The 13,194-nt window shown below is 36.6% G+C and overlaps 1 protein-coding gene across 9 annotated transcripts in view; it reads right to left on the bottom strand.

The window, feature by feature from the left end:
- LOC107588613 (neurotrimin-like) overlaps window positions 1-13,194 on the bottom strand; it is a 107,688-nt gene that overhangs the window by 46,477 nt on the left and 48,017 nt on the right. For all 9 annotated transcript variants that reach the window (XM_016276830.1, XM_016276839.1, XM_016276771.1 and 6 more), the window contains exon 2: window positions 10,117-10,349. In XM_016276830.1, the coding sequence (XP_016132316.1) occupies window positions 10,117-10,349 (233 nt within the window). The remainder of the gene's footprint in view (window positions 1-10,116; window positions 10,350-13,194) is intronic.

Genomic DNA, 13,194 nt, shown 5'->3' with positions numbered 1-13,194 from the left:
ATGCAACGTCTTTATATAATGTTGAAGAAAATATTGATATTCATGCAATTCATTTGGTCAATCTGCATGTTTTGTAATTTATTCAAATAACATTCTTAATCGATTCACAGTCACAGTTCAAAAACAATAACAGAGGAGATTATATAAATTAAGACAGCGTGTACTTGAACATTAACATTAGTAAACCAAGTTAAATTACATTAGAGGCGGATCTTGGCTTCTGGTACCTGAAGCTCATTAATAAACAGCAACAGCTTGAAGCGTTATGTCTACTTAATGCTCTGACCTGTCTGGAGGCCCTAGTTACATGTAATTATTCATGTTATCACATTCCACTTCGTTAGAGGACCCATACATACCATTAAACCCTGAAGGCTTCAGAAATGGCAGGGGCATGTTCAAGCATCCCCATGTGATTTTAATAACTTAACATGTTTGTAGCATGAATGTTGTGACCAAGGCACCCTAGGTGGCAGGATAAGGACACTGTAGTCAGGGCATGCTGAAGGCCTTCACACGTTCGGAGAGAGCACAGAGACATTAGATGCACACTGCTATTTAGAGAGTCACAGCCAGAGGGAACTTGGTGGAAGACATGGTAGACACAATGTTAAAAAAAAACAACAGTGTTCGAAGAACTGAAACGAAAAAAAATAAAGGCAAAAGATTGCATGGCTTTTGTTGAATTCATTTACTCATTTTGAAATCTTGACTGAACTGAAAATGTCAAGTTTCCCTGACTTAACATTTGCTATATTTGGAGCAACTGCCAACTTAATTTCAGATATTTCTTATCTATCTTTAAAGCTTTTGTACTCTGGTGATTTGAAATCAGACTTTTGGCTCAAAATGGATTTGGATATTTGTTTTGCTACAAGTTATGTCAGGTGTTGAGATAAGAAGACTTCATTAAACATTGAATATACTATGTCTCCGGCTCCTAAATTTAGCTGTATCAAATTTAAGGCCATTAAAAAATTTAAATGCCTTAAATTGTACAAGAAAAGTCTTTATTATAATTTCAAGAGGTCTTAACTTTGAAGACAGCTGGATTAAACTTCAAAAGGCTATGATTTCACTGAATCAATATGAGCACTGGACGCTTCAAAGTCAAAATGCAGCATGGGTGTTTTATATGAATATATTTATGAAAGGAACCGACCATCTTCAGAAAGGTTTTGATGGCATTTTCATAGTATCTGATAAAGTAGCGTTTATGAGCACAGCTGCTTTGTGTACAGCCGTTATGAGGAAACCGCTATATTTCTGCCGTTCCAAATGCGCCACTTTCATCAGAGAATGAATCTGCATTTTTAATAAGCCTGTCTGGTGTTTTTGTTCAGACCAATGTGAAAATCGACAAATATTTTTATGCAGCAAACACATAGAGTTGTAAATGTGAACCGGTGGATAGCTAATATGCCCTAATATGACTTCTAAAAATCTAAACAATTAAGATATAGGCCTACATTGTATGTATATATTTTAAATTAATATAATAATTGATACTTTTGACTCACCCCTTTTCTTAAAAAATAGTTTAAAGGCTGACTGTAGGACATACAGTGGTGAAAAGGTTAAAGACAAAATAAATGTATTCTTCTTGGCCATATGTTTAGTGCAGAGATTTTTTTCAGCTTTACATTTTTTTAAAGTGATTTTCCAACAAGTCAATTGCGGCCAGAATACAAATGCCATTAACATACGACTAATCAACATTATTTCACTAGCATCAATGTTGTTATTGTTACAGCTTTACAAATTGCAGCTGACCTTGCTAGCTAGCTAAACTATTGTAATAATGTCATTCCAATATTGCACAGTGTTGCCACTTGGCAACACATGCATTTGAATGATTTACCAAAAACGAATTTTATAAAAACTTTTTTGAGAGGTGAATATGTCATCATAACATCATAACAGTGATGTTTTAGATTTTTTTGTAGAAGTGAAAAGGACTGGTCCTTGTTTGTTACTGACGTTTTAGTTTGCTTTCAGCAACTACCGACAAGAGACGGCAGTCTGTCAGAAATCTCGCCACAGAAAAAAAACTGCATGTCATGTGACTTAATCAAAGCACATCATTGGCTAAACTAAGGTCTTCTCTTTCCAACAAAAAAAACAAGAATGTTCTCTTAAAGAGACAGTGGCAAGGAAATGAACACAAAGAGTATGTTGCCATATGGCTACACCATGCGGTAGAGGGTTACTGAACTAATCTAAAGTTGATAATGTCTGTTTTAACAAGCCAGCTCATAGTCAAGTCATGCTCAAGGTCAGCACAGAGTAGCACGGCTGTAAATATTTGCCCTCTAGTGATGAACACAGGCACTGAAACAGACGAACCCCATTCATTATTTGTATTCGCGACGGTGCTCGAGTTTGACGCTGTTTGTCACAAGCAGGTGTTCGCAAAACCACTCCCAGTGTTTACACAATACTGCCTTATTCAGGCTATTACCAACTCATTTCTCGCGATAAATTTGAAGTGCACGGCTGTGACTCTGCATGCGGAGCAGCAAATTGGAGCTCTATTTAAATGTGCAGTTTACACTGTAAAGACAGAGAGCAGCTGAGGGCTGCCACCAGCCGAGGTTACAGCTGTGCACCCCAATCAGGCATCCCATGATTCCATCCAGCGCTCTCTATGTTGTCTGATAACTGTTGGGTTACAGTTGTATTTCTGTTGGTGCGTTGTTATGTCCAGGTATTGTGCAGAATCTGACTTCCGTGCCGAAACATCTCTTCACTCTCTCAATCAAGGCAGTATTTTCCAGAACTACGTTGCCAAGGAAACAGGGCAGATAACTTGGATCTGCTAAATGCTCTGGCTTGAACTGACCAATTGTGCTATAGGGGATGCTAAAGCAAAACACATCTCGATGCTAACTGGAAGTGCTTGATGTAATATTGCATGTGATAGTAAAGTAGATTTTTACATTTCTAAAGAAATCTGAGTGGTGCTTATCCATGTAAAACCTAGCATCATTATGTTAAGATGTTTGCCAGGGTGTTGCTATGCAGTTGCTAGGGTGATTCAAGGTGGTTGTTTATTGGTCCAAGTCATAAGAGTACACACCACAATTTCTATGATGCTCTTGTCCCTGCAAATTGGGATTGACAAATTAAATTTGAACCTTTAAAAAAAAAATCTTCAAACAATTCATTTCAAAGTTAAACTACTATTAAATTGACAACTTAAAAACATGGTGTGAGACTCTGAAAATACAAAGTGAAACTTCACAAAGGCCCAAGACATCAGTCAGCATATAAAACAAAACAAAAAACAACCTCTAAAAGGTTCACATCTCTGCTACAATAATGTCATTAATTTTCATTTGTGGGCTTTTTAAGATGTGTTACAAAGGCCAATATATAAGTCAGCATATACAGACCTAATTAACATTGAAATTGAAATAATTAACAGTTAAGTAAAAAAACATACAGTAGCTATTTATTTTTAAAACTGCTAAATGCTTCACACCTGTGATACGTTTCATTTGAAGATTTTTTTCCACAACTAAAGTACAAAAATAATAACAGTTTACAAAAACATATGATTTTAGATATTTCTTTTTAAATCTTAACAAAACTTGTTTTTCTAGTTAAATACTATTTCAGTTACATTTAATTCTACTTCATTAGATATAAATTTGAATTCTGCATCCTATTTCCTACCTCAATTAAAATTCAGAAAATTAAAGATGCAGTAAGTGATTTCTGATCAACGCTGTTGATATTTTAAATCACCAAAACAAACATGCTCCTACCTAAAAGGATTCAATGAGAATTTGTATTTTACATAAAATGTCGTTCTATAAAACGTACATTTACTTACGTTTTCACAGGCACTAAAACGTAGAATACTGACATATTTAAAGCATTTTAACATACAATACTGACATATTGATGACACATAAAACGAAAATTATTTACGTATGAACTTTACAGACTTACAAATGAGTTCTTATGAATACTGAAATCGCTGCATTAATTTGTTATTACATTCATTTGTCATATCAATGGTATTGTTTTCAATTGCATTATTAAATGAAGCTTACTCATTTACTTAATACGAAATAACATTGCGTTCTGTGTGATTTTTGCTGCCAACTTGTTTAGAAAAACACAATGTTAAACAAGACCACACTTTAAACCCATATATAACATTAACATTTCAGCAATCGTTTAACCATTACTTATCATGTAATATTTACTTTGTTTGCCATGGAACACAAAAGGGATTTTCTCTGACATGCTGTGACTGACAAAAGAACCATAAAATACACCAAAAATGCAACAATTACAAAAGGAGCAATTTTATTTGTGCACTGCAATCCAAATCTTTAGAATCCATATGACTGCGAGGAACAGAACCAAACTCAAGACTTTATTTAGTGATCTTCATCTCCATCCTGAGCAGCGACCGTAAGCAGCAATACCTGCGCCGAGCTGACGCGCTCATTACAAATTCAAAAATTGCCGCTTCAAAAAGCTTTACAACAGGCTCTCACCTGCAGTGTCACAGATTGCAACATGCCGTGTTTCTGGTGAGGTGTGTTTGAATGAGAAATGCACACCTTCACGGAGTGGATCAGGATAATAATCTAGATAAAATTATTAGCGATTAACAACTTAAAGGGATAGTTCACCCAAATTCTGCCATTAATTACTCACACTCATGTCGTTCCAAACCCGTAAGATCTTTGTTCATCTTCAGAACACAAATTAAGATATTTTTGATGAAATCCGAGAGCTCTCTGACCCTCCATAGACAGCAACATAACAATGTTCTCAGGCCCAGAAACGTAGCAAGGACATCGGTAAAATAGTCCATGTGACATCAGTGGTTCAACCGTAATTTTACAAAACTACGAGGATATTTTTGTGTGCAAAGAAAACAAAAATAACTAACTTTAAATGTTGTAATACATCCAAATTGTACGTTTCTGTATAATTAAAAACATGCATAAACGTGCATTTCACACCAGTAAATATTACGTACTATTGCCCACATATAAACAATGAAACCAGGCTGAAGTAGCATACCTCGATCTTGATAGGTCCGCCGCTAAATTCACGAACATGTCATGCAACACAGGCACCTCCTCCGTCATGAATGGACATAAATTATTAGCGATTAACAACTTAAAGGGATAGTTCACCCAAATTCTGCCATTAATTACTCACACTCATGTCGTTCCAAACCTGTAAGATCTTTGTTCATCTTCAGAACACAAATTAAGATATTTTTGATGAAATCCGAGAGCTCTCTGACCCTCCATAGACAGCAACATAACAATGTTCTCAGGCCCAGAAACGTAGCAAGGACATCGGTAAAATAGTCCATGTGACATCAGTGGTTCAACCGTAATTTTACAAAACTACGAGGATATTTTTGTGTGCAAAGAAAACAAAACTAACTAACTTTAAATGTTGTAATACATCCAAATTATGCGTTTCTGTATAATTAAAAACATGCATAAACGTGCATTTCACACCAGTAAACATTACGTACTATTGCCCACATATAAACAATGAAACCAGGCTGAACTAGCATACCTCGATCTTGATAGGTCCGCCGCTAAATTCACGAACATGTCATGCAACACAGGCACCTCCTCCGTCATGAATGGACACGCCCATTACTGGTGATTGGCTACAAGTGTGTTTTGGTGCTCAGTCTGACCCCCTTTCAACAGCGTTTCTCAGAAATAGCTTACTGCACCTTTAAGACATTCTTAGTTCAGTTTAAAATGATGCTCAACCCTGCTTCTGTGCATATGGCTCATCTGTGTCCTTCAATCAAGTCTATGGTATTTTTACACAACTTAGAAAAGTAATAACACGTTTAATCAAAAACTCACATGATTTGAGCTATAATTCATGTGTAAAGCAGAAAGCAATGCAGAATGAGGTCACAGCAATACATGTGTTCAAATACTATATTCACCGAGCAACAGTGATGCTTGCCTCAGCAAACACCACTAATAGCCTACAATTAATATTCAGAGATGTGAGGGAGATATTTCATGCAGCTTTTCCCCAAATTCTGCCCATTCTTTGATCTCAAGTTGGTTTTAATTGATGATGTCTTGAGCAGTCTTCTCCACTGACGCAAGTATGAACTCATCTAACCCAACATGCGGTTCTTCCTTTATGGATCAAAGACTCTCAGAACCATGTGTCAGTGAGGCTAATTGCGACAAACAAAGATTCAACCGCAGCATATAAACTAACACAAATCCAGGTCTGAACCATTAGCTACAAGTTAATAAGTAGACCTCCCTGAACCGGAGTTATTTTCCTCTTATTGGTCTATGGTACTTTTTCTTCACTTTTTTGCCTTTCAGGACAAAAACTACAACATTTAGCACTTTTGGAGTTAAAAGAAGAAACCTATAATCAACAGTATGCAGAACATGTAAGGTAAATAGATGATTTTATTCACAGATCGATTTTGTTTAAAATCATTTTACAGTAAGCATAAAACAATATGTTGCTATATGCAAATTCTGTAGCACAATGGAATGGAAGTAATGCATTTCCTCAATGGGAATTTTCATAAATAAAGGAATTATTATTCAGTTACTGTACTTATTTATTTGGAAGTGTTCAATGTAATGTATTTGTGCATAAAGTATGATTTATGTTTTCAGCAAGAACAACTACCAGAGAGAAGAGCAAATCTGACTTTAACAGTGAAGATGAGCTGGGATTTAAAAAACAACAATAATAATAACACTTAAAAAAATACTGATTCAAGTCTGGGAATATATTGATTCAGAAAATAAGCATTTAGTTGGAGGGAAAAGTAGTAGTTCTTATTAACTTGTTTTTTGACCAATTTCCATTATGGTACAGAATTGCGAACAAACAAAATCGTGGGGAAGTCATGGCCTAATGGTTAGAGAGTCGGACTCGTAATGTTGCGGGTTCGAGTCTCGTACCGGCAGGGATTGTAGGTGGGGGGAGTAAATGTACAGCGCTCTCTCCCACCTTTAATACCACGACTGAGGTGCCCTTGAGCAAGGCACCGAACCCCCAACTGCTCCTCGGGCGCCGCAGCATAAATGGCTGCCCACTGCTCCGGGTGTGTGTTCACGGTGTGTGTGTGCACTTTGGATGGGTTAAATGCAGAGCACTAATTCCAAGTATGGGTCACCAGTGTTGGGGAAAGTTACTTTTTAAAGTAATGCATTACAATATTACGTTACTCCATAAAAAAGTAACTAATTACGTTACTTAGTTACACGGCAGCAACAAAGCATTTGACTGTTTGTTGCTGCCGTGTGGTTTGAGTTTGAGCTCCGTCAAGTTAATTCTTTGTCGTCTAATTTTTTATCTTAAAATCAATTTTATACATCATCCTTTTTCAGTTCTATAACGTGTGAATATATCCCCTATCGTATTCTACAACAAAAACAATCAGAGCGCCTTGTTATCACTAGTTCTATTTTTGACTTTCCGAGTCCACTATTAGCATATAGCCCGCTAGCATCGCCAGCGTGGTAGCAGCTAATCTCGCTTACACTAATACTCTATTCACACACATTACCATTGTTTTAGTGTTACGTTACTTTTTAAATCTGGACAGGGCTTGCTTGTTTGTTTTTAAAATAAAAAAGTTATATTTTTGGCAAATATAAAAGCCATAAAGCCAAAAGCAATAAAAAAAGACACACAAATGTTTGTCAAGAGTAATTTATGCTTATTAGTACGGCTGAACTGGATCATCGAAGGTCAGAAGCAAAGACATTGGTTAATAGAATGGGATTAAATACATAAAGGATATTTGTGTTGTTTAACATTTAATTATTGCAGGTTTGTGTCATATTCTGAGTTGCATTATTTTTTATTCATTTTGAGGAATACTGAATCTGTTTTAATTCTAAATCTGATTAATTAATGCATATTCATATTTATTTTAGAACTACAGTAACATCTTCTGATTTCTCTCAACATGGGGACAGGAGAGCTGTCAATCAATAAATTGGAAAAAAAAGTAACTTGCGTTACTTATTTGAAAAAGTAATATCTTGCAAATTAAAAAGAAATGTGTTACTTTACTAGTTACTTGAAAAAAAGTAATCCGATTACGTAACTCGCGTTACTTGTAATGCGTTACCCCCAACACTGTGGGTCACCATACTTGGCCACATGTCACGTCACTTTCACTTTTCACAAATAAATAAAAAATCTAGTTTTTGGGTTTGTGGCAACTTTTGCCAAAAAAGTAAATAAAATAAAATAAAATATAATAAAAAAGGTTTGTTTGTTTGTTTTTGTTTTGTTTCATATTAAGACTAATTTTATGCCAAAAAAAGTTAGGGAACATATTCATAATTACAATATAATAGGGTACACAGCCAAAGGCTTGTTCTGTCATGTAGAAAGAAAGAACATTCACTTTAACAAATTATTCTGACCATGTTGGTTAGGATCCACTATGAGTTTTCTAAATGCAACATTTTTTGTTGGCCCAGGAAAAAACATTCTCTAAGATCTGACAAAAATAATAGATCAATATAGTGAATAAGCCAAGATCATATTACACACAATTATAACAGGAGAAAGTTACCCAGCATTCCCATTCCATTCATCTCCATGGCTCTTGATTGGCTGTTCTGCCCCTAAATACCAGCCCACCCCAAAAACCATGTTGAAGGATGCTGATCCAGGACCCCTTTTGGAAAAATCTCGGCCACCCTAAATGTTCATACCAGCACAATTTAGAAGAACTTTTCCCCCAGTTCCTTTCTGCAATCATTAATCATTCAATGAAGAAATAGTGCTGGAATGAACAATTAACTACCAAAAAAGGATTATTACAAATTCCCACAGTATTACTGAATGAGTTTTGCAATGAAAGCTGGAATTCTGCAGAGGCGAGATGCTGTGCTCTAAATATCTAGTCAGTGTACAGTACCTCCGGTCGGCACTGTTATGACTTACTGCATCACTGCACAGGAATGACACTGCCATCAATCATATTAACTCTGGACTCACAAATCAGGAGCAAAAAATGCACCCCCAAGGTTTTACACAATCAGCATTAATTACATAATTATCCACTTCATTAAAATACCTAATATCGTAACTGGAGTTCAAGGTGTTTCAAACCGATACTGAAAAATGGCCTCTCTAAAAATGCTATTATACCTGTACAAACACCCAGACTGCACATCCATATGCATGTGCACACAAACATGCACAAGCTACTAAAGGGATAATTCACCTAAAAATTTAAATTCTGTCATTATTTACTCACCCTCAACTTGTCAAGACTTTTTGTCTTACAGGAAATACAAAATAAATACTGTAGAATATACAGTGTTAATGTGCAGCGACTGCAGGCAATTATTTTTTTGTAACAGGAATTCACGCAGGGAATAAATTAGGAAACTTTTTCACACAAATTTCACAATGGGTTTAAGTAGCTCACATGATAACGAACAGAATGCTTAGTTTTAAAGTGACTTCCGCATGAGCAGTGCTTCATACATTGCTACACTACTGACAGCTAATCTTTTTGCTTGGAAAAATTCACTAATATAACCTCATCTTTTCTTCTTATAATGGGAAACGGGACCATCAAACTCCAAAAGTGACAAAAAAGCACCATAAAAGTGGTTGGCACAACTTAGGCATGATATTGCATTTTATTTTAAGTCATACAATAGCTTTATGTGAAATAAAGACCAAAATGTAAATTGTCATTCGCTCAAAATCTCTCTACTAAGTTCAGTTCATAATCAGGACACATTGCATCAAGTTTGACGATTTCAAACAACGGTTTGTCTGATTTCAGAAGACTAGAAATACAGCACAGAAGTCATATGGACTGCTTTTGTGTCCCTTTTATGGTCCTGTTTGTCATTTTAGAGCTTCACAGCTCCAATCCCCATTACAGAAAAGAGCACTCTAGATATTCTGCAATATATTTTATTCAGAAAAGAAGATAGAAAGCCACACATAATGACACAAGAATAAGTAAATGATGACAGTACTTCCATTTTTGGATGAAGTACTCTTTTAAAAAATAAATCAACAGCGCATGAAAGCTTTTGCCCTTAGCGCTCTACACCGTGACACATCAGAAAACTCCAAACTCACCTTGAACGATGATGTGCACGGATGTGGTTCGGGGTCTGCTGCTAGTCTGCACCGCGCAGATGTATTGGCCCTCATCTGCCAAGTCCACATCCTCAATTTTGATGGTGAACTCATCCTGGTTCAGAGTAACCAAACTCACCCGGGAGTCCACGGACCACTTATCCTCTCCGGCGTACAGTATACTTGATCTGTTGAGCCACGCTGTGTGTGTCACAAAGTCCCCTTGTGAACAACTACAAGAGAAGAGAGAGAACCAAAGAGAATACTCAACCTTTAGCATTAGCATGTGCGCTATGAACAAACGTTCCCCTATGAATCATAAGCCAAAGCACCAGTATCCATCAATTAAGATAAATTCAAACATTCATTAACATTCATTCAAATAGTTCCCCCGGTACTGTACATCGGAAGACTGCATCTGTTTCGGAAGCAAGCACGAATGTATTCCCTAGATATTAAGCAAGGAAGAACAACACGGTAAGACATCGATCAAACCCCCAAACCCTCCTGAAGATTGGGTTTATTAAATTCAGTGATCCCCGGATAATACTTAAAGCTAAACTGGCTAGGGGGAAACAGCCTTTTAGTGATTTCGACTTAGACAATGCCATCTCTCCTTATTACTGATACAATGGAATTAGATGCTAATTACTTACAGACCTTCCTTAAATGAGGACATGCTGTGTCTAATTAGAACTATGCCTAACAGTTAGCAGCAGAGGCCAAAATAGGCCCTCTTCATATACTGTAGGGCTATTAAAATCAAAAGCAATCATGCGCTTAATTGATTATTTGCCTGATTAACCATTCAATAAAACGCACGGACAATTTTCATGCAATCTTTGTTTTATCTCTGATAGCATCACAGCCCAAAAATCTTTGGCGCACATTCGAATAATAGGCGTTCGATGCTCATTAAAGTCCATTATGGTCATAATGCTTACGAGCTCTTTTTAGTCGATTCTGTGAGAGGCGCAGCGCTGAACTACTTTAGCAACATCCAAAGCACCAGGGACAGATGAGGTAAATGTGCTTCTTTGTGTCTTTTTTTCACCCTTGGCAGGCGGGCAGAAGTACTGGGTACGAGCAAAGGCATTTTCATGAGAGTGGAAACTGCGGCACTGGCCTCCACCTCGTCTTATAATAGACTAAATGAGAACGCTGGAGATCAGTGGAAAGATCAAGACTTTTCCCAGTGGACAGGTTCATAATACACTGCAGGGCATCCTACGCAGAAATATTAAAGTCGCCCCTCTCCAATCTATCTTCTCCTTGCACTTTGCTATAAAGTGGTAATGTGTGATTTCTGTGGCACAAAAAAAGAGCACAATGTAAGATAATCACAATTATTTGTATATAAATAAAATAAAAAATATAAATATATTTTATTCTACAGATAAAATTATTTTATACAGATGTGTGATATCTATCTATCTATCTATCTATCTATCTATCTATCTATCTATCTTGTTTCATACCAGAAGTAACCTGTTCTGTCTTGTCTGTCGGCACGTTGTCAGTTTTTTCTTTGCTCTGCGATGTATTTTTCACTGCGTGAGAACATGATAGTGTGTAGTGTGAGAGTGGCATTGTTTGTCGGGAACAGCAACAGTAACTAAGGAGGGCGGGTCTTTACGAATGGTCAATGAACACAGGGGCGGAGCTAGGGTTGGCCACCCCACTCAACAACTGCTGCTTCAGTCTCTTATTTCTTGAAAAATTTTTTTTGTTTATTTAGATGCAGATCGTCTTTACAAGCACAAAAAAGATGCCATAATGTGAAATTACTGCAATATAAAAGTATATTTTAAAACTTTAATGTTTAATGGTGGGATTAATTGCGATTAATTTCAGAAAAAAATTTGATTAATTAATTTTTTAATCGATTGGCAGCACTAATATACCGTATATGAGTGGTATCACACAGCTATGAGTGTAATATTGCTCATTTAGATTATAATAAAAAATACAATTTAATAAAAATATATAAATGTATCCATTTCAGATGAAGCATGAATATATTCCCTACATTTTTTTACCGTATAAATTGGTCTTGGTCTTTATAACGGAACATACTGAGCTGCCTTTATTTTTTGATGCATATGATGCAATTTCAATTTTTCCTTTCTCTTTGGAGTGTTACAAGCTCTTGGTGCATAAAGAAGATCTGTAAAGTTGCAAAGACTAAAGTCTCAAATCCAAAGAGATATTCTTTATAAAAGTTAAGAGTCAACCACGCCTACCTAAAATGGCTTGTTCTAACACGCCCCCACATATCTACGTCACTAAGTGGAAATATTAGCATATTGCCACCCAAATGTTCACACAAAGAAAGAAGGCGTTGTTTCAAGAACAGCAGTAGTGTTGATGCAGCCATGTCAGGGAGACGCTGTGTTTCAGTGCGAAAGCAAAAGCACTTTATTTGGCCTTCTGGAAGTAGATGCAATGTGGAACCATTGGTTAAGATTTATTTACAATAGAACAGCACAACCCAGATGTTCGAATTTGTGCAACGCATTTTATGGACGACAGTTTTTTTAACCTAGAAGAGCACAAAGGCTATTTCTAAATTTTTTTTTAAAAAGGGTAAATTCCGACTTTGCTATAACAATCTGGCGCTTCTGAATCAGCGACTGTAAGTATGTTTTGTTATTAGTTTAAGTATTTGCTATTGACTGTTCAAATGCGGAGTTTTGCACATGTGTGTGAGGGGAACAGGGTCACATCACAGGAGAGTAAACTGCCTGTCAGAAATCATAGCACGTCAGCTGTCTTAACTGTGTACTGCATCATCACTGTGTCTGTCACGCGACTCTGTTGCTCTTTCGGGCTTGAACTGATGGTAAAACTAACAACATTATTAACTGTCTTGATATTTACTTTGAAAGCTGGAGCTCGCGATTATGGTAAGGGGCGTTACATTTCCGACGCATGCTTGTGGCGTTCGGCCAATCAAAATGCACTGGGTCAGCTGGCCAATCAGAGCAGACTGTGCTTGTCAAATGAGGGGGCTTTGTTGAAAACGACGTGTTTGAGAGAGGTGGGGCATAGAGGACCTACAATAATGTACAGTATTTG

The sequence above is a fragment of the Sinocyclocheilus grahami genome, unplaced genomic scaffold, assembly GCF_001515645.1.
Source record: "Sinocyclocheilus grahami isolate Dianchi unplaced genomic scaffold, SAMN03320097.WGS_v1.1 scaffold7.1, whole genome shotgun sequence".
Taxonomy (NCBI): Eukaryota; Metazoa; Chordata; class Actinopteri; order Cypriniformes; family Cyprinidae; genus Sinocyclocheilus; species Sinocyclocheilus grahami.
The sequence above is the reverse complement of the archived record's forward strand: the minus strand, read 5'-3'. Positions and strand labels throughout refer to the sequence as shown.